This window comes from Solanum tuberosum, unplaced genomic scaffold, assembly GCF_000226075.1.
Source record: "Solanum tuberosum cultivar DM 1-3 516 R44 unplaced genomic scaffold, SolTub_3.0 scf00012, whole genome shotgun sequence".
Taxonomy (NCBI): Eukaryota; Viridiplantae; Streptophyta; class Magnoliopsida; order Solanales; family Solanaceae; genus Solanum; species Solanum tuberosum.
In genome coordinates, this window is record NW_006238937.1 from 341,732 (window position 1) to 368,349 (window position 26,618).

At 33.0% G+C, this 26,618-nt stretch overlaps 4 protein-coding genes across 4 annotated transcripts in view; 2 read left to right on the forward strand and 2 right to left on the reverse strand.

The window, feature by feature from the left end:
• Window positions 1–78: 78 nt before the first annotated feature.
• LOC107062400 (uncharacterized) lies at window positions 79–1,317 on the reverse strand. The gene is made up of 2 exons (XM_015312991.1): window positions 236–1,317; window positions 79–152 (listed from the first exon to the last, which is right to left on the reverse strand). The coding sequence occupies exons 1-2, from the start codon at window positions 845–847 to the stop codon at window positions 111–113; spliced, it is 654 nt and encodes a 217-aa protein (XP_015168477.1). The 5' UTR covers window positions 848–1,317; the 3' UTR covers window positions 79–110.
• A 966-nt stretch (window positions 1,318–2,283) lies between these two features.
• On the reverse strand, window positions 2,284–3,691 carry LOC102601541 (uncharacterized). The gene is made up of 4 exons (XM_006339780.2): window positions 3,339–3,691; window positions 3,165–3,266; window positions 2,863–3,012; window positions 2,284–2,780 (listed from the first exon to the last, which is right to left on the reverse strand). The coding sequence occupies exons 1-4, from the start codon at window positions 3,561–3,563 to the stop codon at window positions 2,736–2,738; spliced, it is 522 nt and encodes a 173-aa protein (XP_006339842.1). The 5' UTR covers window positions 3,564–3,691; the 3' UTR covers window positions 2,284–2,735.
• A 9,608-nt stretch (window positions 3,692–13,299) lies between these two features.
• On the forward strand, window positions 13,300–24,079 carry LOC102602545 (protein MRG1). The gene is made up of 11 exons (XM_006339782.2): window positions 13,300–13,562; window positions 15,147–15,200; window positions 15,387–15,400; window positions 16,635–16,780; window positions 17,685–17,720; window positions 19,648–19,688; window positions 20,223–20,324; window positions 21,142–21,221; window positions 22,154–22,323; window positions 22,525–22,609; window positions 23,528–24,079. The coding sequence occupies exons 1-11, from the start codon at window positions 13,428–13,430 to the stop codon at window positions 23,616–23,618; spliced, it is 954 nt and encodes a 317-aa protein (XP_006339844.1). The 5' UTR covers window positions 13,300–13,427; the 3' UTR covers window positions 23,619–24,079.
• Window positions 24,080–24,855: 776 nt separating this feature from the next.
• The window catches only part of LOC102602884 (probable cadmium/zinc-transporting ATPase HMA1, chloroplastic), a 9,994-nt gene continuing 8,231 nt past the window's right edge, over window positions 24,856–26,618 (forward strand). The window contains exons 1-3 of the mRNA XM_006339783.2: window positions 24,856–25,541; window positions 25,979–26,129; window positions 26,203–26,387. Coding sequence (XP_006339845.1) covers window positions 25,059–25,541; window positions 25,979–26,129; window positions 26,203–26,387 — 819 coding nt within the window. The 5' untranslated portion in view covers window positions 24,856–25,058. The remainder of the gene's footprint in view (window positions 25,542–25,978; window positions 26,130–26,202; window positions 26,388–26,618) is intronic.

Genomic DNA, 26,618 nt, shown 5'->3' on the forward strand with positions numbered 1-26,618 from the left:
TATTTCGACCAGAATTATCTAGTAATTAGTAATAAAATACCTCAGAACATGCTTATTTTTTCAGATGAGGTTGAGAAAACTGAATAGTACTTGTTAACAAATTGAATAACTTAAAGTACCTTTTCAAGCCGAGATGGTGATGCCCGTGCAACCTTAGAAAGAGAAGCATCAATCAATAAAAGAAGCATAAGCAGAGTTATTCAGAATGATATGATTTGATTGAACTTTGAAATACCTTAACATTGTTAGATGGTGAACCCCAAGCAGCTTCAAAAACAGAAGAAGAAAAAGTTGAGGATGAATGTGAGGAAACATCATCATCAGTACAAGAAGCAAAATCAGAATCATATTCAGCATCATCAATCATCATGTCTGATTCTTGCTTATCTTTTGTTGGCTGTACCTTAACATACAAAGATGGTTGCAGCAAGCTTTTCGAACTCTTCTTGCAGTTTAAAGGAACACTAATAGCTAAAGTTTCTCTGATAATTCCATATTCTCCAAAATTAATCGAAGCTGTCCCCAATAGCGGACCTTGAGCTGCATTATCCTTTGTATACTCATACAAAGAGAAATCCAAGTTATTCTTTAGAAATTTATCTTTTGATTTTTTTTCGCGACATAATGTTAAGAATAGGGTGAAAGTCTTGTTGATTTCAAGATAGTCATCCTCAACAGAGGCAGTAACAAATCCAGAATTACGATCACCATTCTCCCACTGAAGTAATACAGATTGAACCGATCTCAAAGACTCTGATGGAGGCCAAGGCCTGATCAGCTGAATATTAACAATGTAATCAATTTGGAAAGAAGCACCTTTTTTCTTCTTCTTCTGTCCAAGTACCATGGCTTGATAATAACTCGCGATTCAACCAACCAGAGAAAACCAATGTGTTAGTAAACAACAAACTATAGAATCATCGACGAAAAACAGAAGAGAAGATTTTTACCCAAAAAAATTATATGCAGTGTGTTATGCTCTTTTGTTATGTCTTCCAGGCAGAGTTTGTGAAGACTTTAATGGTACAGTGAACTTGGTGTATTTTTATTTTTTTGGAGATTGTTTGTTGGGAGAATAATGAATATGGAGAAATAGAAAACGAAGATGAACAAGCAATTCGTGCGTCCAACTACATGAAAAGAGTCATTTATTTGGAGAGGCAGGAAAAACAAAAATGACTAAATAAATATAGGTGACTTGAGACTAATATGCCTAACGGCTTCTCCACCGGCCAATATTGAAGAAAATGATTATTATTAACGTCTTAGTTAATTTTGTGGTTTGCCACTAATATCGACTAATGCCTAACCATTAGCTAAATTTAATATTGGGTTTGTATATCATTTGTTTTTGTGCATTCATCTGATTATTAATTGTAACATTAGCACTTACCTTTTGAATAAGCTTAGTAAAAATATCATTTATAGTCAAGGTACAGGAGTTAATTTTATGCTATTGGTAAAAGGTGGATGAATTCATCCATTGCTGATCTAGCGGTGGTGTGTTAATAAGAGTGAAGACTGCTATCCTTGTGTAAATTTTAATGCTCTCTCTTTTACTTCCTTTCTCAATCCTAATTTTTATTACTTCGGCATAGTTCGCATCTTTAACTTTTGAGTTTAATTTTATGTCAATCAATGCTAGGTATTGAAATGTGCAGATTGTAGAAAACGAGCAACTGCTACAAATTAAATGACTGACGCCGTTTACTCTATCATCTTTATGAAAACAATGTTTGATGAAACAGGCCTGTCTGAATTTGCATCACCCAAGGAAACCTTGCTTCTGTTTCCTGCAGGATTTGGCATCCCCACAAACAGTTTCCTGTTTTTATTTTCGGTACCTACCTACCTCGTTTATCAACAACGTAACAATTCAAAAATTAGAGCCCAACTCCATTTTTATTACCATTAACATTTTTCCTGTTTAAAAAAACTTTCATACACAAGTCTATGAAAATCTTTCCAAAACTGAATTACAAAGACTTGTATCGTACTAAAGTACTTTCTACAGTTGCAATGCATAGCTAGTTCTAGTCTTCTAGATTAAGCAAAGTTTAGTATTAAGCAAAATGTAATGAATTTTTCGATAATAGGCAATAGCATCCGCAGTCAATGCAAGTTCAGTGGAACAGTTTAAGTGCATGCAATCTAGTCGGAACATATAAGTCATCTCAACTAATATGCGACTGAGACATGACTGATTGATGCATATAAATAAAAAATAAAATAGGGCAGAAACAGTAGCTTTTGTATGTTAAGCAAAATTACCAATTTCGAGCGTTTAATTAACCAACAAGATAAAGCACTATTTTATTAGCCAGCCACAAAAACATTCAGGGACGTCCTCGCCAACTAGAAATTAGTCCTAATAGTAGATACTATTAGAAATACTACTCAAATAACATACATAATTCCACGAGTGAAGTTTGAAAAGACCACACAAATTTAGACTATTTTCGATAGACCGTCAACTAAAGTAACAGTAAATAAGACAAAAAAAAAAGACAACAAAATAACAATAGGTACAAAATAAGGGTAGCACAATTATTACTACACATGGGAGAAAAAGAAACTAGGCAATACCTAACCTAAATTATATACTACTAAAAAGCACTCGACTACCCTCAATCACCATCTGTCATTTGTCTCTCCAATCAGTCAAGATTAAGAAACAAATTCAGGAAAACAGAACAAACCACCTTCACCATCTGATTGCTTTCTTGACTTTCGATCTAATCACTTTCGCTCCGGCTGGGTTTTGAGGAGGTGAATCCAACCTGATTAATAAATATGAAACTGAACACAAATTTATAGTGTAATAAAACATATGGAGAGTCAATAAACTTATTATAACAACACCTGATAATCATCACTGCTGGGAATCCAGTCGTTTGTCGCCGGATTAGTCTTGAATTCTTTCGCTCTACCATTCTCATGACCACCATTCAATTGAAGATTGTAAATGTTTCCATTCGTTTGATTGACCACCTTTATGAACCCACTTCCAGTCTGCCAAAAATTTAACATTAACTAACATAAACAATCTTCATATCTTGGATCCAGCCTATATTGAATATGGTTCAATTGAACCCAGAATTTCATAACTAATCATAAATTCAAAAGTAGTAAATTGTTTCGTGCGAAAGAGAAGAGTAGAGAACCGTGTGATGCTGTTTGTCAATGGAAACCAACTCATTGTAGTACTGAGTTGCCACAAACTCGTCTTGCTCCGAGCAATTAGTTTCCGATAAAATACTACCACCCTGATCAAAATCGAAAGGAGTGATCAGAAAGAGTAAAATAATATGTACCAGCAGGAAAAATTAGCAGAGTACCTGAGATTGAAGAGATCGGAGATTGTCAAGCTCTGGAATAGGGAAATCTTCTAAAGGGGAAATGGGGGTAACTGAATCAGGTTCACTGCGGTTAGGTTTGGCAAGTCTTTTAGGTGCTTGAGCATCGAACAGGGATTTGACCTGGTTGGCGATTCGCAGCTGCTCATCTTCGTCTAAAACTTCGTCGCTCCGGCTGGGTTTGGTCACCGTTAGATGCCGTTCCATGATATTGTCAGAGGTGTAAATGGTGTGGGTCGTCAACGCCTACTGATGTTAGTATATTCACGCATTCGCTAACAACATTCCAGATCCCAGTTCACAACAAAACCATGGGCGCATTCTACACTGTTGCCATTTGCCACGTCCCTCTGTCTCACCAAACTTCTTTTTTTTAAAAAAAAATTCCATGGTGTCCTGATTAAATTTGAATCGCGCTCCATTTGTGGGTAATATTTTCAATATAATTTTCTCTATATTTGATCCTCAAAGCCGATACTTCTAATTAAGGGTGAAATGGTCTACAATCCACCACAACTCATGTTGGTGTGCAACCAAACTATTAATGCTCTATGTTTGAAATAAAATGATAAAAAGGTCAATTGATTTTTTGAAGAAGTGTACCCAATCCAAATCAAAATAATATTAAATATTTTAAATATATTTCCTAATATAAATCGCAAGTAAAACGTAAAACACAATACTTAAGAATATATCAATTATATATGTCCAAACATAAAATATAAATTAAATCATAATGAAAGACAATAACACACACTCTCTTTATATATATATAATTCGGTTTTCTTAGTTTTTCAATTTTTTTTAAAAAAATCTGAAATAATTTTGATTTGATTTTTTGATTTAATCCAAATAGTTGAAAATAAACGTATTGATGAACCCACTTCTAGCAGTGGCAGAGCTATACTAGGCTGAGGGTGTCTAATTGGACGTCCTTTGTTGGAAAAGTACACCCTATGTATAAGTAAAATAATATTTTAAATGGTTAAATAATACATTTTGGACACCCTTGAACAATAATTTTTTTTTTGCCTAGTGAATTTCTGTTACTCAGCCAAAGTTGTGGCCTTTGCAACCAGTTACGTGCGGGTTCGATTGCCCTGAACCACACTTTTTTTCACATTTTCAAAAAACTCCTAATTAACTTCTAAATCATAATTAATAGATCTTTTATTTTAAAAATAATTCAAAAATAATATTATCTTAAATTAGAGACTCGCAACTTAAAAAATTAAGGGAAAGTAAAGTTTAGTAGCCAATTGATGTGATTTTTGATTTTGTTTTTCCTTACAAATTTAAATAAAATTCAAAAGTAATTATTTAATTTAAATTTAATAAGCAAATCCATTTATTATTTTTTCTATAAAGCTATTAAAAGTGATAAAGGCTCCATATAAATTTTTTTTTAATAAAACTCGTTTAATTCTACTTTTTATTTTTCATGTCTCGTTGTTAGTCATCAGAGGTTCATGAAATCTTGAAGCATAAAAGAGATTTCATTTTAAACAAAATTTTCTCTTCGTTTTTTTCTTTGTCCATTCACTTCCTATTAAATGAACATGAATATTAAAGCTAAATATTATGAAGTTTGACTTTAAATTTTTTTGGTATATCTTTTAATTAAGAAAATTAATCATTTATGTTACATAGTTTGATTTACAAAATTTTAGTGCAACCATTTATTAAATTATTTTTAATACCTATTCGATTCTTGGACACCCTTTGTGAATTTTCTGGCTATGCCACAGACTTCTAGTCTGCCAAAAGTTGAACATTACCCAAGAAAATTAAGAAAACAATATAAACGGTTTATATCTCTACCAGAGCATTGGCTAGATGTACAAGGTCTTCGTTTGAATTCACTTCATCGAAAACTTACACAATGTATATAAGATTAGTAGTATATGTTGAATTTTCTTTAACTTCTTTGTATATTTTTTATTTTTTTATTTTGGATTATCCTATTCTTCTCTGTGAAGTTGGAAAGGAATTTGTGAGAAGGCTTTGATTGGTATCACAGTTGGGGTGGGTTACTGGGTTTCTCCAAAACGTTTAAAATGAGGTCTTCAATTCCAGCTTATATTACAAGTTTGGAATTTGTTGTATGGCTGGTTGGTCCAGAAATCATTCGAAGTAGGTGTTTTGCCATGTGTTTGCTGACTTTCTTGACAAAATTGAAATGCTTGTTGAATTGCTTTCCCTCGTCTCTATTGAAAAGCGGACGACAGACATTCCAAGCTAACAAGCTGTGCCAATCCTTGGGACTTGTGCAGCCAGGGGAGAAGTTCCTACCTTCCTCTGTTTGGATTGATTTATTTTAATTTTTAAGTAGCACTTTTAAACTTTTTTTTATTAATTTCTTAAAGAATTTGGAAAGGATAAAAATATTGTAATATGGATGTTCATATTAATATATAATGTGTTGTAAGATAATTATATACACAATATGTTAAGTGGTATATACTAGTTAATCATATGATATACTTGATGCCCAAAGTATATACGTGACAAGAAAATATTCATGTATTACACTTAGTGCCCAAGTATATACAACTATATATACCCGTCTTCTGGTAACAAAAAGAAAAACAAGAGCAAGTGAAAAAAAATACTATATATACAATTTCTTATTCATCTTTCTTGTTATTTCAACATTGATATTTATTTTATAACAAAAAAATACTCCCTCCGTCCCTATTTAGTTGTCCACTTTAGAAATGACACACAGATTAAGGCAACAATGATTATCATAGTGAAGTTACAATTTTACCCTTATAGTACAATTTACTTCCAAAATAAAATCACTCAAGATAACTAATCAATGCTGAAAAGTTCATAAGTTTATTTACTTTATTTATGACAACTTTTCACTTTAAATAAGGGTATAATAGGAAAAAAATTATTGTCCTTTCTTGAATTGTCAAAATGGACAACTAAAAGAGGAAATATGAACAACTAAATAGGGACGGAGGGAGTATTATTAAGCAGCTATTTTTAGACAAGACCAAGTACAAATACTTTTTAAAAAGTTAATCCAACCCCCTACCTTGGATCATGCTCGTATTAGGTACAGAGGCGAGTCATTTAGATCAATATTAGGATTTGTTGCCTTCGATCAAGCTGTTACAAGAAAAATATCTGTGGAGGCCAAAGTCACATGCGGATCCAAAAAAATTATTTTATGAATTTCTGATTCTAAAAAAGGCAGCTTACTAGATTGTGGATAAAATATTATTACATATGCAATATTTTTAAATATAAATCTAGAATTTTGATACAAACTATTAGAGTACTTTGTTCAATTCATAACTAGAACTCGAACTCTATCAAAATTACATGAAGACCTTTTGAGACGTTGAGATGAAAATATATTTTCACTCCCATATTATTATCCCTGCATGAACTTAATTATCTGCAAATAAGAATAATATTATATTTTAAAAAAAAAAAAGACATTCCTACTTTAATCACACATACAAATTACAATGTCGGACTATATGCACATACATAGTCAAATAGTTGTATGAAAAAATAAATGAAATAATAGTCAAAATATTTTTTTGTGATTCCAACCTGTTAGCTAATTGTCTAAGGTGTAGGGCTGCTAATATAAATATATATATATATTCAACGATATAAGGCACGAGTTTCTCCCTAGTAGTGAACAGAATAGCCTAAAAATGTTGAAAATGTTGAAAACTGCCAACATCGATGTGGTTGTAGCGTGGATTTTATTGTTACACATGGAACGAAGTTGACTAAAACCTGAAATTTTCCAAACTAAAATGTTCATCACGTTACCCCAGTCCCAAAATATCCATGGATTTAAATTATAGTACCGACAGTTTAATGATTTTTTTTATATCAATAGTGTAATCTACCATGCTATCCTAGGGATAAAGTATTGGACAATTTTACTTATCCCATCATTTATATCTTGATGATGGAACAAACTATTTCATATACATGATGGAATAACTTATTTTGAAATAATTAATCACAGGATAACTTGTTCCCAATCCAACTACTCATTAAAAAATTAGTATTATGTATAGCACGTTAATGACAATGTTATTAAATAAAATTATGTACAATTATTTCTTAAAGTGATTTAATTTTGTAAATATTTTTTATACAATCGATCCATAGAATTTACATGTGTGCGATATCCCTTGGAAGTCAAACATTTATTTGGTCTTAGTCGCAATAAAGGAAACAGTGAGATTTTATCATAATTTATAGCAGGCTGCTTTGACCATTAAAATTAAAAATTAAAAGAACTAAATTTAGACCCTGCATTACTTGGAGGACAAAATTCCGCTAAATTCAATCTTTCTCAACAAGTTAGAAATTATAGCGTCTTTTATTTTTCAAAATCATGAAACTGCGTGACAAGTTCCTACTTTTGATAATTCAAATCCATCTAACGTCATATTCCTCACGTTCATTTGAATAATGCTACTATTAGCTTCCTTTAGTTTATTGTCTGGTCAAAAGCTAGCCTCCCTCAACTAGTATAAAATGGCAATGGATTACCAAATAATATACCTACCTACTAAACAATACTCAAAACAAAAGTTCTAAAAGTTTGCCATTCTCTCTCTTTTCTCTTCTTGACCAAATATGGCTATTATTACAACTAAATGCAAGAGCTTCATGATGCTGCTTCTTTTGTGCATTTCAATTAACTTTTTAGCCTCTGAAGCAAGGCCTCTTGATATCTTGAAGGTCCAAGGTTCTGACAGGGCTTTTAATTGGTTAAATATGGCTGCTATCAAGAATGGCCTTAATCTTGGAAGCAGCCATAAGTTTAACAGTCAAATATATCTCGGAATTAAGAATTCAGGTCCAAGCCCCGGAGAGGGACACAAGGTTACCACGGGCAATCATCAATAGTTGCCACAACTATAACCAACCGTGCAACTCCACTTTTGAGGGAGAGATACATATCTAATCACTCTTGGCATTCTTTTAACGAAGGGAATTTCACATTCTTAGCATATACACATTATTTCATTTTTTTTTATATTAGTAAACATATTAATTAGCACTACAACTGGCTAGCTAGGTAAATAGATGCATGTATAACGTGGTATATTTTTATATAGTACGTGATAAATGGTAGTAATGTGTATCTAATTCCTTGATGTGTATTTTCATCTACTTCTTTTCAAGTTCAAAGCCAAATACACGGACATCCAAATTTGGTTACAAGGGCAGTGAACATTAATTACCATTTCTCTTGCGTCTTTATTTTAATTTATTAGATGAGCCTTCTTTATATTATATAATATAAAGAAGTTTCAGTAGAGTCCTCGCTTTTGTAAATATATCAACTTTGATTATGAATAATGGAATATTTTAAATTAAATTTGTATGGCTAAATAGATGAAAATAATCAAATTGGAGAATATTAGTTGGTGTTTTTTTTAATTAGGTATTACCCTTTCAACTTTGTCTGGTCAAACATCACATGCATCAACTGAGAAGTGAGAAACAAAGTCATAATTCCATATTAAATTCGAGAATAATACTCACAAAAGTGAGCACACATATATACACTATTGTGCAAAGTGACGAATGGTGATATTTTCACATTTTTAAATTAAATACAAATTCTCCAAAGTTGAAAAAGTAGAGATCTTTTGAAAAATATCTTACACCAGTATTATTTCATCAAAACAAATTAAATTTTAACTTTTATGTATTGAGGTTATAAAACTCGTAATTACTCTTTTCCCCTCCAAAAATACCTAGTACCTAGTAATAAAAAGTTGATATTTGCTTGCATGGAGAAAACAATGAACAATATCTTTTTCTTTTCAGTTTTATGTAGTAATAGAAAACATAAATACTTAAATACATAATACATATATTATCAATCATGATCCTCCTTCTTCAAAGTTCACTAAAATAGTTAATTTCATTGTGTAAATAATCTATTACACAATCGTAGTCTATATAAATGTAGTTGCAAACAAGAAGTTGAAATGGTTTGTTTGGCTAATTAAGTTATTATAGGAAACTAAAAACACTTTTCTGTTTATTTAAGATCTGAGATACTTTTAAATCATGTAATACATAAGTAATTATACCATATATCCAACACTATTGCATTGGTTTAAAATTTATATTGGTTTAACTTAATCAAAGTTTTTTTATTATAAATATTTATAACTGTTTCTTTGTTTTTATGTGCTAATTGTAAAATGAGCTTTGATGACTGACGTTTCTCTTAATCCAACTAGATACACGATCCCGTGCCAGCACGGGGACCAATATCTGTTCGTCTCATATTAATTGATTAGTTTTCATTTTGCATGGTACTGAAGAAATTATAAATAAGAAAATAACTTTACTAATTCAACCCTTAAAAAACTTTGTGAGAATTTTACAAATAAATGTGACACTTTCAAAAGGAATTAACGGCATGGGTAATATAGAAAAATTTTAAATAATGTTTTGTTGATTTAGTAAGATGATCAACTAATATGAGACAACTATTTTTAGAATAATAGTCAATTAATATGGGACGAAGGGAGTGTCATAGAACTTGAAAAGTTAGCCAATTTTTATATGATTTAAAAAAGATTTTAAGTTGTTAGTACTTTTTATATAATTTTAAAAATAATATATATTACTCTCTTTGTTTCAATTTAGGTAGCATGTATAGAATTTAAAAAATTAATTATTTTTTATATGTCTTTTAAATATTTAATGTAATTTTCAGATCATATATGTTACTTCTCCTATCCCAATTTATGTAGCACTGATAACATTTTTTTAGAGTCAAGTGATTTTTTATATGTATTTTATACTTTTTAAATTGTTAATTATTGTGATTTATAAAATTGATACCAATAGAATTTCGAGAGTCAATTAATTTTTTTTATATAACTTTTAAAATATTTAAGTTGTTAATTATTATGATTTATAGTGTTATTTATATTTATACAATTTTTAGATATATAACAAACTAAAAAAAAAGACATAATTTTTTCCATATTTGGTAAACAAATAAAGTAATTAGCATTTTAAAAAAATGATTTTGCCATAAAAAATAAAATGAAAGAAGTTATGAGGTATAAATAAAGAAAAGGAAATAAGAAGTGGGACCTATATTATATGCATTAATTAATAGAAGGAAAGTGGAGAAAAAGAATGGCCCACATGCATGGAAAGTAGGCAAATTTTTTTTGCGGCTGAAAAGTAAAAGGTGGAAGGGCTTTTATGTCCCAAATTTTAAAAGTACAACTACAAAAAAGTGAAGTACAATATTATTCATTAGAAAAATATTAAAAGTTGAACCAAATTGCCCTTAAGCTTTCTTAAATATGGCAAAAACCAGTCATGTTGAAAGTTGAAAAACTGTCTCTTCTATATAAGAGAAATATCTAAATTTATGTTTTTCTCCGAAAAGATTGAACAGGCACAGTCAATTTTTCTAAATACTAAAAGATGAATTCATATTTATTGATTAAAATTAAAAAAATACAAATGTCTAATCTCTAAATATACTTCAATATAAAATTATTTTGATAAAAATGATTCTCAACAACATTTTTTTTAAAATTTGATGGACCAAATTAATTCATGACACCATAGTAGAAATTAACAAAAAAAAAAAGTAATAGGTAAATCAAATAACGAAAGGAAAAAAATTATTTGAATTTGTGTGATATCGTTATATTATTTTTCCTAGTATAAAAGATATATGGGTTAAAACATATGTTTAATAGCGGAGCGAGTTGAACGACGACACGCAATAATTGATATCTAGTCAGGTCCAACTCAACAGCAACACTAGGCATGTCATATTAAGGCATTTCAAGAGATAATGTTCTAATCCCCTGAAAATTTGGAACAAGTGATGCAAACTCAATTAGTTCGGAATGACGAGACCAATAACATGTCAACAATCAATCAAGATAAGCTTGATCTACAACAGTACCCAAAGAGTATTTCAGAATTTTTCCTCTAGTTTTGTAACCACATATATAACACTGCCATGCAAAAAATATATAGCAGGGAAAAGGGTTAGAAAATCCCCTAACGTTTTTTTAAGGTTTAAAATTGTCTTTTTTTAACAACCTGCTGACATGACAAATGATGAGTCATTAAATTAGACAAATGACTGTATCTTATTGGTCCACCTAATTTTTTAAAATTCAATCCAACGACCCAACCCATATATGCTACAAAAACTCAAACCCACCGACTAACTCGTTTACATATTAACCTAACATATCCTTGAACTCCATTTTAACACGATTCTCAGCCTTTTTTTGTAGCAGTCGCCGAGGATGGAGGTTTAGGGTTGCAAATCACAACACCTTCTAGTATGTTATTCAAATGATACTTTTTTTGTTTCTTCAATTTTCCACTCATTTGATTTCATTACTCTGTAACTAAGGTAATGTTTTTGCTTTTTTAGATTACAGAATATTTGAGTATTAGAGGCCAGACAAAAATCAATCATAAAGATGCTTGAAGAAATAATGGTGAAGGTTAGAAAATCTTACCGTTTTAAATTCTATAATAGCTGATATGAACAAGTATTAATACTTTTAGATTTATGTGTTAAGCTATTGAAATAAGTTGGAAAAAGTGTTTTAAGCTACTCATAATGGAGAACAGATGAATTGAAGGAGAAGAAAGAAGAGAACTAGAGCTAATGGAAACAAAAGACCCAAAAACGATTAGTCTATCGGGTCAAATTTTTCAAAATTGGTTTTAAGACCAAGTGGGTCATATATTTTAAAATGTGTAAAGAAAATCCATGTCACATTTGCCATGTCAGCAGGCTGTTAAAAAAGGATAACTTTAAACCTTTAAAAAAATGTTGAAGGTATTTTTAAACTAAAAGGTGGATGGAGAGCATTTTTGAATCATTTGAAATACGTTGAAGACATTTTAAACTATTTTCCCTATATAGTAATAGTTATTATAGGGGGCATACGACACAAAACACGTTATTTAAGAGTACACGGTATATAAATTCATTACTCTTTACCGGATCACTTACATGACATTTGATTTTCATCACCTTTACTATATTCCGCATGATAAACTTAAACACTAAAGTATCTTCCTACGACATTGCTTGACAATTTCATATAAGATAATTCAATTAAAAAGAAATCACGCTTTTGTCCATTGCTTTATAAGGGTGTTTGGATTGGCTTAAAAGTTGGTCAAACCTACTTTTAAATCAGTTTTTGACTTCTGAAATTGTTTGACAAATATAAAAATAACTTAAAATAAGTCAAAAATGACTTTAAAAATAAATTGAGAAAGTGTTTTGGCAAGGTCAAGAATGACTTAAAATAAGTCAAAAACCAAAAGTAAGTCTCCTCTATTTTTTATTTTTTGACTTATAAATTATTTCAATTTGATTTTTTATTTTTGAGTTAAAAACTATTTTCTTTAAGCCAATCTAAGCGGGTACTATTTAAAAAAATATTTATTACAAGTTTTAATAGCACTTGGAGCATAATATTTGTTCATTGCAACATGATCTCGAAATACAAATTCAGTTATTATTCTGAATCAGTAATCTAATTTAGGTTAAGCAATACACTGAATAATACTCCTTCCGTCCCTTTTTAGTTGTCCACTTTAGAAATGGCACACAGATTAAGGCAACAATGATTAGCACAGTGAAGTTACAATTTTACCCTTATGACAACTTTTCACTTCAAAATTACAATCACTTCTTTGAATTCAAGTGAAATAAATTGGAGGGAAACAACATACACTTTTTAGAAATTTTCAAGAAGTGTAAATAAAGGTATAATAGGAAAAAATTTATTGTCCTTTCTTGATTTGTCAAAATGGACAACTAAATAGGGACAACTAAAAAAGGAAATATGAACAACTAAATAGGGACGGAGGGAGTACTTAACTTGCAATATTGGAAGGGTGTATAAAGGTTCACGACTCGCGTGTACAGACAGATCCAGTGGTCCCTTTATTTTTGAAACCGATAAAGAAGTGGGAAACAAATTCCTCCGTCACATACGGCCAAAGGCGGAGGAGATACTACTGTTCGGAAGTCTCTGATAAACGGAAATGGTTAACTCAAAAGACAACTCCTCTACCGACAGCGAAAACTCCTCCGGTGACGTTCCCGACTCTAAACCTAGTCTCTACTTTGAAGGCGAGAAGGTTCTCGCTTATCATGGCCCTCGCATCTACGAAGCAAAGGCATGTTTCTTGTTTTTTCTTTTCATCTGATACAGAAATCGCTAATTTTGTTTGGATATACTGTAATTAATTGCCGAAATTGAATGATTATGCCTTTTATCACACGTATCTTCTTTTGGATTGGGTCGTTTATCTAATTTAGCTGTAACGGTTGTTTCATATCTTCTCTGATTTTATGTTTGATAATTGGTTGAGATTTTTTTGTCATTTTGCTGTACTGTTTGCTGTTAGATATGCACAACTTTGCATCCGATTGTGTGATGATTTCAAGGGAGCTATAATGACTTTTGGACTGTTTCATCCATATTTAATGCTAAATTTGCATATTTAATGGTAATCCTGTCATGTAATACATAATTCTGTTCGTTTTTATTTAGCTTTATCGAATAAATTATGTATCGTCTCTACTGTTTGATGCTCGCTTTATCAACTTAGCTCATTGCTCTACTAACTCTAATCTAGACTTGGGGCTCAATCTATTGATTTTTTCTGTTGACTCCACTCTCTCTGCTCTAATGCCTGTTAAACCTTCTCAAAAATTAGGTAAACTAAACAATTGGCAGTGTCGAAGGATATTACATATACGAACATCCTCATATAGATTGTGGAAGGGTTCCTAAATTGATTTAGTGATCTTGAGCTATTCTCCATCATGATTTTGTTTAGATAATCTGATTTGCTCCCCATAGAAAACTTTTTGGCATGATTGTTTTCACATATTGTAGAAACAATTTTAGTGTCTTATATATTCATACATTTACACTGATTTTGTATTTTTGTTTAATCCATGTAACTATGGGTGATCTGAGTTTAAGAACTGGGACTGAATTTTGGAAAATGTACTTCAGCTTTTGACCTATTCCAGTTACCCGACCTTCCCTGCAAATCATGTTTTTATGGGAAGAGAATGCAACTCTAGACAAAATATGGTTCTTATACGGAGGATTGCTAGTTTCACCTCTTATAGTTATGCACTAGTGTATTTCTGACAAGATAGTGTGTGATATATGGGTCAGATGCACATCACGGGTTCAAATCCTACCATAGACAAAGGCTTGATATTTAAGTGGAGAAGGGTAGAGGGGCGGGTTCATTAGCCACCGAGTTTTGAACCCTACACCACTAGCCGTTGGAAATTTCTCAGTTATTAAAAAAAAAGTACTACTCAGCTTATTGAAATTACATATTAGTGAATAATTAATTTGAGTTGTTGGTATTAGTTTTGGCTTCGTTGTATATTGGACCATTGAATTACTAAATTTGCAAATGTTGTTGTTGTTGTTATTTTTGTATCTTCTCTAAAGCTCGCACTTTACTTTGAGAATGCATGCACTTTGCTTCTTGCTTATAACTCTCAAAATCTTGTTGTTTGTTTACACTCGTGACAATTGAAAATACAAATTGTGTATAAGTTTTTTCTTACAAGAGAAAGTTTCATTTCCTCTATATGGAAAACAATTAGTGTACGGTGACATAGTGCTTGCCTTCTACAAATTGTAGCACCCTGAGGAAATCATGTTATTTAATGCTTGCTACAAGATTTTTGTGACCCTCCAATTTGACCCTTGTTTTTCTTCTTTGAAGGTCCAAAAAGCAGAGCTACGGAAGAACGAATGGAGATACTTCGTTCATTACCTTGTAAGATTAATTTTCATCTTCTTTCACCATATGCTTTATATATGACAATTAAATTTGGTACTTCTTTAGTTCAAAGATGTGAAGATACTTGTAGCATAGCCTTACATTTTTACCTTGTTTAAAATTCTTTCAATATTCTTAATGATATCGAGAAATAATACTCTTTTTATTTATTTTAATTTACAGGGCTGGAACAAAAAGTGAGTTTATGAAGTTACTTGTAGAAAGTTCTTAATTCAAGAGTATCTTAAATTGCTATTCACATCAGGATTGAAAGGTTGACCAACTCATTTGTTTGTTGAATGTGCTGCCTTAATGTTTTTTCTTTGAATGTTCTGCTCCGAAGGAGCTGGGCTTTGAGCAAGAGGCATAGATGTAATTTGATCCTACCTTGTTGATTATGGTGGTTATTTTACAAATTATATGTGAAATGTTGTGCTGCTCTGGATTTAAAGTGCAATTGTGAATACATGATTTTGATTTGCAGAGCATCAGGTAGCACAATGAATTTGGTCTTTGTATATTAATAGTGAAATTTTATATCTATCATTTTAACTACATGCTCCTTTTGTTTAAAATTTAATGTTTATCTCTCCATTTTGATCTGTTGGGGTGAATGTTTCCATTTTCTGTAAATGGGAATTATTCGAAGATTTTGATACTTTACATGGGGATCTACCTTTACTCTGATCCATAAGCACTTTCTTTATGTTAGTCTACCAAACATTTGCCAATATTTGAAATAATCCTATCTATCCATATAAATTCAAACCATGATGTTGTAACAAGTTCTCTCAGCTTTTTTTCCTGTGTAATAAGGATTAATTCAATAGACATTCATGATTTCATTGTTCTCCCCCTATCTTATTGTGCATGGTACTATTACTATTTAGATACTTGAGCTCTTTCTTTGGACTACAATTTTTTACAACATTTTTAATAAAAAAAATCATTTACAAATGTCTATAACTTCGTAAATTTATTCAAAAAAATTAAGCAATTGATGGTTAAATTTTTGCTCTGTAAATAGATTCTATGACTTGGTACTCCAGACCCCATAAACTCTTCTCAGCGACAAGGAATAATAGCTATTTTACATTGCTGTGTACGTCTGGTTCTGCAGCAAAATGTGAAGCTAGTTTTTTGTTTACTTCAATCTGAATTTTGGAGGTTGTAGTTGTATACTCCTTCCGTTTCAAAAAGAATGACTTACTTTCCTTTTTAGTCTGTTTCAAAAATATTGAACCACTTCCTTTTTTGGCAACACATTAATTTATGCTGTCCACTTGTCATGTTTAAGACGACAAGATTAAAGGATATTTTGGTTCATTTGATATAAGTCAAACTAGGTCATTCTTTTTGAAACGGAGGGAGTATTTGTTGATTGTAAGTATATTCTGCAAACCTAATTACTGAAACTATGTCTTGCAACAGTTGGGATGAATGGGTAGGCGCTGACCGCTTGATGAAGCACACGGAAGACAACGTCTTGAAGCAGCAGGCCCTGGACAAGAAGCAGGGCATGGAGAAAAGTACTAAATCTGGACGTTCAGCACCGGCAAAACCCAAAAGCTCAGCTGGTAAGTTTTCTCTAGGTTTATATTAGAATGAAGGCTATAGATGACCATTTTAGGTAGTTCTCTGGTCATGGAAATACTTTCTTGCATAACCATTTTTAGCTAGTTCTCAGCTGGTATGTTTTCTCTAGGTTTATATTAGAATGAAGGCTATTGCTGACCATTTTAGATAGTTCTCTGATCATGGAAATACTTTCTTACGTAACATATCGAAATTTATAACACTTTTATGGTATCAGTAATACTCCTGATGCCTTTTATTGAAGTCAAAAATCTATTTGGAGAATTAGCTGATTGAAAAATAATAATCGTTTGAACCAAATTCCAAAAGATTAGTTTCTTAATGATGTTGGTTATGCGCCTCAGTAAAAATATGGAAATGTCACCAAAGTTATGTTGTAAGGGGGTGTTTGGATTGGCTTAAAAGTTGGTCAAACCTACTTTTAAGTCAGTTTTTGATTTCTAGAAGTGTTTGGCAAATATAAAAAATAATTTAAAATAAGTCAAAAATGACTTAAAATAAGTTGGGAAGTGTTTGGCAATGTAAAAAATGACTTAAAATAAGTTTAAAATGACATAAAATAAGTCAAAAATCAAAAGTAGGGGAGGTCTCCCCCTACTTTTTATTTTTTGACTTAAAAGTCATTTCAATTTGACTTTTTAGTTTTGACTTAAAAGCTACTTTTTTTAAGTCAATCATATTTAGCATAACTTGAGATATAAACATGTACTCTTTTTGTTGTTCTAACTCATGTTTTCGATTTCGATGTTCTCTAACAGTGAACGTTAATTACAAAACCAAATGCCTTCTGGTTATGTGTCTCCTCTAAAGGAAAGATCATGTAACGGAGTCGAGGGTTAGGTCTAGGGATTGAATTCTTGTTACTAACTTACTTTTCATTTGCAGATGTTAAACTGGACAAGGAAGAAACTAAGAGCAATGGTATGCCATCTTATGATTGTGATCCTTATGCTTTTACTTGAGCTCTTCTACATTGTTTGTTGGGGGTGGATGGTAATTATGTGGGTTGGACATTATTCCTCCTAGAATTGTGTTTGCTTTGAGTTAATTTAGGCCTGATTGTAATAATAAGGCCAGAAGGTAGGGATTCCCACCGTCCTCCACATAAGTAGAGTAGGTTGTTAGATGTAAAATTCCCTTTTTTGTTGGATAAGGAATTTTTTTCCTGATTTTCGGCACTTCATTTAACTTTTGCTTTTAAAGAAGGTGCATAACCCTTCCCAAAGACCCCAGCCTCCTCATTCTGAAAACCTCCCAGTTTTCTTTCCAAATTAAAGAAATGGGGCACTGATGAATAAGGCATCCTGGACCTCAACCGTAACTCCGGGTACTGATGAATCAGGTATCCTGAACCTCAACCCTAACTTCCTTAGAAAAATTATCACTGTGTGTTGCTCTATTAATTTATTTTTTAGTTGTAAAAATTAACGTTTTAGACAGTAGTCTTCTTGTATATACTGGAAATCTACCCCAAACCTAGTTATTATGCATTTTTTCACATCATATACTTTGTTGATGATTTTTTGATACATTTTACATTTAGGCAATGAACATTTTTCTCAGAAAAGTTTAATCTCATTTTTAAGCCGCCTAAATCAAATGTTCCACACAGAAACACCATATTATCTAGTAGTATTTCAATTTGTCTAGCAAATTAATTAGAAAGCTGTGGTAATTGCATTTATGAGGGTATCAAATGAAGCATGCTGGATGAATGCCTTTATAAGACACAGTTTTAGACTTAAGTATGGATCATGTAACTTGGAAGACACAATGCATATACTAGGATGTTAAGCATAGGTTGAAGAAAAATAATAAAAGGAGGAAAATCAGAAGGATTGCCAAGAAGCAAGATATGATTGCATTGGAGAAGTAATGATTGTCTTTCCTTATAACAAAAGAAGGTATAAGGGGAACAAAGGCCATTACCTTCAATTTTCAATAGTTGACATGCCTTTGAGTGTACACAGAGAAAGTGGAGGCTCGTCTTTCTGTTTGTAAAATTAATCAGGGATCATAAGAAACACAAAGATTAGGGAAGAAAAGTGGTCATTACTAGTATGTGCCTTGATTTCTTCTTCGGAGAGGTTTGCTCATGCATATTTTTCTGTTCTACCATTGCGAAGGGACAACTTCTTTCTTCTCGCCTTTATATATGCTCTAAGAAATGTATGTTATGATCACTATTTACTACTATGATTGCTAGCACGTACTCATTATGTAGTTTAAAAGTTGGTATTAGAGATCTAATTGAGGTAAAAGATTTGACTCTTTGACTGGCTTTTGGACATTTAACTGATGGAAGCTGTATCCGGGCAGTACATAAACATTAGTATAGCTCAGTCAAAGTGTCCAGTTCCATTCAAATTTTTATCCCCTGATGAGAACTTATACAAAAGGTTTGGGTTATTAGATCAAACTAAATGTTACAAGACCTTGATAACTGTGGAGAATCCACTCAAAATTCACACTGTTGTGGGTAACATCCATGTGGAGTGGATACGATTGTTAGGATACATGCAAGATGGGAAGGTGAAAGGCAAAACCTACAGTATTCTCCTTAACTTTCCTATTGGCATTTGTCTACTATGGACACTGTAATATTGTAGATGAAATAACCTTGAGTTGGTCAAGGTGTCGACTTTGTTCTAGTCATATCATGCTATGCTGGAGTATACCTGTTTTATCTTAGGATTACGGATTACCAAATCAGACAGATAGAGTCAGTTAAGTCTTTTAGTTCTATTAGTGATTTGTTTATAAGAAAATCTAATCTGTTAGGTCTTTTAGTTTCTATTAGTGATCTGCTTATAAGAAATTTATCTCTCAAATTGAACTTTTCTTGCAGTTCCAAAAGGGAAAAAGCGCAAAACTGACTCAGGCGCTGAGGTTTGCTTTATTCTAGACTCTATGACTCATCTTTTTCCTTTTCGTGGTTATCGTTGACACTCATCTTGTGTTAAGAGGCCCAACATTTACTTCCATATAACATTGTTGGACTAAATTGTTATGTAGAGTTATTTACTTTCTGCAGAATACTCCATTAATAACACCTCCATTTTAGTCATCTTAAGCTGTGTGATTTAGGCATCACTATCCCATTCCTCTCTAATCACACTTCTTTTGCCTTTGAAGACATTTTTTATTGAGAAGTTTCTCAGCCATTATTTAAGTGCTTGAATTACATTGAAGGAAGTGATCTAAGAAGACCTGCAATTGCTTTGATCAATACAAACTTAGGTAAAAATAGGGACAATGGAAGAAAAAGATCCATATAGGTGATAACTACTAGTTGAGGATAGGTATTAGACTCGTATGGAACTTCTTCTTTTTTTCTGGTAAGGCGTAGTAGTAGTAGTGGTTTTTGTTGTATAGTATTAGTGCTTGAAAGATATTGATTTGTAACTTGGTCATTGATGGCAGAAGGGCAATGTATCTGTAGAGAAACTTGTGAAGATTCAGATTCCATCTACTTTGAAGAAGCAACTGGTTGATGATTGGGAATTCATCATGCATCAGAATAAGGTATATATGTGTAGGATAATGACTAGGTTTATATGCCGTATTTTCTGTTGACAAGCTCATTAACAGTTGTCACTTCAGTCCTAAATAAGTGACAGTGAGAAGTTTCCTGTTGCTCATCAATAGGCTGTTTTGTTTGTGTAGCTGATAGAAAACCTGTTTGCCAAAAAACTTGCACGAGCTTTTACGGAAACTGGAAGTACTCGGGACACAAAAAAACTTGGATTCCTCTGTTTCGATTTCTAGTGTTTCATGGAGATTGACTCCTATAATTGTTTTTTTTTAATCAAGTAATATAGCTCCAATCATACTATTAAGGTTGCTTAGCGGGAGCCGTGCTCCAACAAGACTAGAGTCCTAGTATTGGACACATTGTGGATGTAATTAAAGCGTTTTCTTGTGTTAGCTGCTGGGTTGGAGCATAGATGAGTGATCAGCCATGGAAAATGGGAAACCCATAATAGAGCAATCAACCAGAAGTAGAATTGCTGACTCATCTTATCTCAACTTGAAACCCCCCAAAAAGGCACAGACAAATAGATATGAGCGATGCCTAATTTGCTTTTGAGATCTTTGGTGATTTACTAGACTAAGTCCCTCCCAGGCCCCAGCTAATCTGAACAGGATTTTATGGGATTAGAATAGTACTGGATAATATGAAACTGATCTGTCCAGCTACATGTCTGTATTCTTCCCTACAAGTGGCATGCTGGAGTTGATCAAATTTCTTTTCTTCATTTTGTTCTGACTATGTTAGTTCTTAGTGTTGGTTGCTATACAATATTGCCTGTGATGATATCTGATGTGTTATTCTTAACAGCTTGTGAAGCTCCCACGATCTCCCAGTGTGGATGATATATTGACCAAGTACCTTGAATACCGATCCAAAAAGGACGGGATGTAAGTTCACTGCCCTTTTCTTTTCATGTAAGGGTGGATTTATTGCTGAGCTGAGGTTTATGCATTTATATTTCATTCTGGTGTCCTGTAGTTTGCATGGCTAATGTTGGAATATATTGGTTCTACCCGATATTTGTACCGGTACGAGGCAATAGGTATCCGGTAGAATTCGTCAAGGTGCGCAAAAGCTGGCCCAAAAACCACCATCATAAAAAAGAAATATTTGACGAATTCTACCGGATACCTATTACCTCCTACCGGTACAAATATTGGGTAGCTTTGCCCACCAAGGCTTGGGCAAATGGGAAGAAATCACCTAATGTTTTTTGTCTCTATTGGAGTTGAAGTTGAGACCTCATGGTTCTCCCCTACTTCATGGAGCACTAGTTCATACCTTTGGGGGGGAAAAAGTCTTAACACCTTTGGGTGCTATTGGTTCTTTCAAAACTTAGCTTCTAACTCTGTCAGAAAAACTTATGCATGCTTAAGGACCTATAGTCTAGTGTATGATATTGTCAATTCACTAAATTAGGCTTACTAGATGTCAAGTTGGTAGTTGACTTATTGCTAAATGGTGAGGATATTCCACCAAAAAAAGCAAGTTACATTTGATCTTGTTGAACTGCTTCTTATCAGATTCATATACACAAGTACACAACCAGTTAGCTTCAACTCCTATGTGTCTGCATTAAGTCATTGGAAATTACTACAGTTTCAGAATAGACCTAGTTTCCCGTCTTGTTGACTACTATTTGCAGAAGTAGATAATATCAAAAGCCAACACTATTTGCAGAAGTATATCATCTCTGCTGGTCACAAGTACCTTTGCATGAGCAGTCAATGCATACACAATGTATTTAGTATGGCATAAAATGACTTTCGAGGTATAGTTCATTTAATAAAAATGTCTTCCAAATGTTTGATCCTCGCAGGATGACTGATTCAGTTGGGGAGATACTGAATGGAATTCGATGCTATTTTGACAAAGCACTGCCTGCGCTTTTATTGTACAAGAAGGAGCGCCAACAGTATCATGAAGCAGTTTCAGATAATGTCTCTCCATCTAGTGTATATGGTGCTGAACATCTATTGCGCCTTTTTGGTATGAAAAAGTACTAAATGTTCATGTTGTTTAATTGACCCCAAGACAAAGATATGTACCTTAAAAAATATCATGCTGCAGAGGATAAAACATTATAACCTTTATATGTTTGTTCGTACACTTGTATATCTTTACTTGATCAAAAGATATTTTCTTACAAGATTGTGAAGTCTTAACTTAATTTGTTTGCTGATGTTGCAGTAAAATTACCCGAGTTGATTGCATATGCAAAAATTGACGAGGAGTCATTGACTAAGTTGCAACAGAAATTTCTAGACTTTCTCAAGTATATTCTCTTTTCCTTTACTTCCTTCTGGACAAGTTGTTTTTATTATTATTATTATTATTGTTGTTGTTGTTGTTGTTGTTGTTATTATTATTATTATTGTTATTATTATTATTATTATTGTTATATGTTACAGAATTATGTTGTGATTGAATTGCTGCCTCGAAACAGCCCACAAGCTGAAGTGTTCACTGTGGGAGCTGTGCAAGGATGGTGCAATTTGATAACTTCTGCATTGGCTGGCCTTACCTAATCTTTTTTTACTATTGGTCTAATCACATGATTCTCTTCTGGAAAGCACCAGCAAGTTCACTAGCTTACTTTGGATTCCTTTTTTATTCCCTGACAATTTTCAAGAAAACATCTTAAGCATTGAGAATATTTAATAATATTCATCTTCTTCTTTAACTTCTGAATATTAGGCTAGCGCAGCAATTTCACAGTGAATTTTAACCACTGTGGTGATGTGCCTGAAAAAGGAGTTGCATCAGATTTTAATGAAAAGAAGAAGGGTCTTTTAGGTTATCTTAAAAGGGAGCAGCCGGTTACATGAAGCATCCCACATTCACTCAGGGACCAAGGAAGAGCCGCCGCACCCTAATGGGGTGTTTTAGTTTACCTTACCAGAAAAGGGGGGCGGGGGGTGTTCAGTTTACCATACCTTATCAAAAGATGAAAAAGAAAATGGAAGGGCTTCTTAGTATTTTAACTGATTAAAAGTGAAAATGAATAAAAGGTATCCATATGGTTTCTGCCTACTGTGAGAACCAGCTCAACAGCAACATTAAGTTAAAGAATTCTACTGTACAATTTTTCTGGCTGAGATTTGGTGCTTCGAGGGTGACTTGGATTGAGGAAACACCAATTATGTTGATGTATTATCTTGTGAGCCTTTACCTTGTGCTTGTGTGATTGCAGGTTTTTGCAGAAAAACCAGGGTACTTTCTTCCTATCTGCTTATGATGGTCCTAAAGCCTCTGAAGGAAATGGTAAGGATAAAGAAAGTTGACCAGTCTACCAATTTAGCTAGAATCAGAATGAGTCACATCAGAAGCATCAGCGGTATTTCTTGAACATGCCGATATGCCTACTGGTGATGCCCACAATTATAGGGCAAACTCTTTGTTGTTGTGTGCTGTGATCTGTATCAGTAGATCATTTTTTATTCCTGAAGAACTATTCATTTGCAACTTATATAGTCAGGTGTCAACTTTCGATAGGAGAGTAGTGCCTGTTACAATAGTTTATTGATTGTTGTTAAATTGCATGTACCTATAGAGTTTAGTGCCACAAAAAATCTAGATGATCGTGAACTCTTGTACTTCAGTTACAAATTTTAGCTGCCCTTCACCATAGCGTAGGGGCTGGAAGGGTTTTATTGCTATGCTATTTTATACTAAGATTGGACTCATCAACTTTGGCTTTGATGACTACATATGATACTCTTGAAGGACTATTAGTTTGCTGTTACGTTGAGCTGTTTTTAAATTATTATGTGATGTTCCGTTTTTTGTGTGGGGATCCGTCTTATTATTCTATTTTCTTCACCCCCTTGAAGGGTGGAACTCGTAAAGCAAAGATTTGGGAGCCGGGTGTCCAAAGCCCATTTAGTAACCCCGAGAATTTGGTTGGTTATAACTTGCAATTAATTCGTTGTATTTGGACTCACCTACCTTTTTGTTACATTGTGTCTCCAATTTTTGGTATACTTGTCCTTGTTACTTCATTTCTTTCCCCTTTTCTTCACATCGTATAGGACTGAAAGGTAATTTGGATTTTAATTTTAAAGTGCTTGTTGTGAATTTATGTAGAGAGAAATATTAAGTTTTAAATAAAGCTCACTTCGATAGCAATTAGCAGTGATTGTAGAACCAATATTTTCTAATTCGAATACGAAACTCTTGAATAGTTTCTTAACTATTACTACTGTACTATTATTATTACTATATTTTCCTATCAATTTTTTAAAATTTTATATCCTTATACATAACATATAAATGTGCACCCTTGGTCAATGCGTTAGAGATCTCCTTTGGTAGATGTAAAATGAGAATTATAGCAATTATTACAAAATAATATCCACGAACTATTGGAGGATAGATAAAAACAACATATTTTGTAAAAGTTCATAAGTGAGGTTTGAATAGGTGAGTGAATGTAAATTTTATCATTATTTCAAAAAGGTAAGGAAATTATTTTTGACAACATCTAACTCTAGTGTGAGAATAGACAAAAACGTGCTTAGCTAACCCAAAATTGTCAAACGAGTCCTTGAAAGCACAAAATCTTGACAAGTAATCCATGACTAGACCATAGCCCAAGTGAGCACATAGTGTTGTGTAGATGATACAACAATAGCCACACTCCTCAATTGCAATTTGCCCCATTATTATTGAGAGAGAGAGAAGGGAACAAAAAATGCATTTTCAGTGAAAATATTCGGCAAAAAATGGAAGCTCTGCGTCTTTCAACTTCCTTCGCAGGGATCAATTGTTCAATCTACAAATCTACAAGGAGACTCAAAGTCAACCGGAATCTCTTGCTCTCTTCATTGAAACCCAAATCTTCAGTTCCCATTCGGAGCTCCGCTCAGTTCCGTGGACGCATCCACTGTTCTGCTTGCAGCTGTTCCTCTCACAGTCACCATCATCATCACCATGACCATAGTCATGATCATCACAATCATCATCACCACCACCATGGTCCTGACGAAGGCGACGGGAAGCTCACGAAATTTCAGGAGGTATTTCTCAAGTTTGCAAATGCTATCAGGTGGACCCAGTTGGCGAATTACTTGAGAGAGAATTTAGAGCTTTGCTGTTGCTCAGCGGTTTTGTTTATTGCTGCTGCTGTTTGCCCTTACTTTCTTCCCAAGCCCGCTGTACTGCCTCTCCAGCGTATTTTCGCTCTCATTGCCTTTCCTCTCGTTGGGGTATTAGATCTTCTCTCTTTTCGCTGTTCATTATTTTGCAATCACAAATGCTTTCAGTTATACTGTACAATTGACTTGTTTGATTGAACAATTTGACTATGGAGATACTCGAATTTCAAATGCTTATAATGAGATTAATTAAGTAGGAGAGTTGTGATTTAAATTCATAAGTCTAATCTGTTAGTCTCAAATTTTAGCGAGTAGATTGAAATACAGAATTAGCACTGATTATAAGGTGTCAAGTACCCTACATTTGAGAAGTATGAACTTTGGATCTTTTAAGTCCTCGGGATCTCTCTTCAATGGTGTCGTATGATGTTGAATATCAATGTGTAAATCCATGCATGATATAGTCACAATTACTCTGTCTTTTCTTAAGTTGAAATATTATAATTCCTTCAGCTAGTGCTATAATTAAAATTTCACCTTATTGTCAGGTCTCAGCATCACTTGATGCATTAGTGGACATTACTGGTGGTAAAATCAATATTCATGTACTGATGGCTCTCGCAGCTTTTGCATCAGTTTTTATGGGGAACGTATTGGAAGGTGGCTTGCTTCTTGCAATGTTCAATTTAGCTCATATAGGTAAGTAAAAAGTTTGGGAATGTCCTCTGGAGGACTTAGAATTTTTTTATCTTATATATATTTGTTTGTGCAGCTGAAGAGTATTTCACGAGTCGCTCCAAGGGTGATGTAAAGGAATTAAAAGAAAACCATCCAGAATTTGCTCTTGTGCTGCACGTAGACAATCAAACTTTGCCTAGTTTCACTGACTTGTCATATATTGAAGTTCCTGTGAGTGACCTGGAAGTTGGCTCATTTATATTGGTTAAAGCTGGTGAGGTCTGTATCCTCTCTTCTTTTCGGTTTAGTTGTGTTAAAAACTCTACTATTTTATCTGTCTCTTTCTTTTGGGTTAAATATGATATTTTACATTAGGGATGTGTTTGGTATGGAGGAAAACAAGTTCCTTGAAAATGAGTAAAATGACTTCCCTAATAAAAGTAGGGAAAACAAGTCCATAAGTGGCATTCAAAGTTCAGTGTCTCTTCTCCACCCACCGAACGTTGTCAC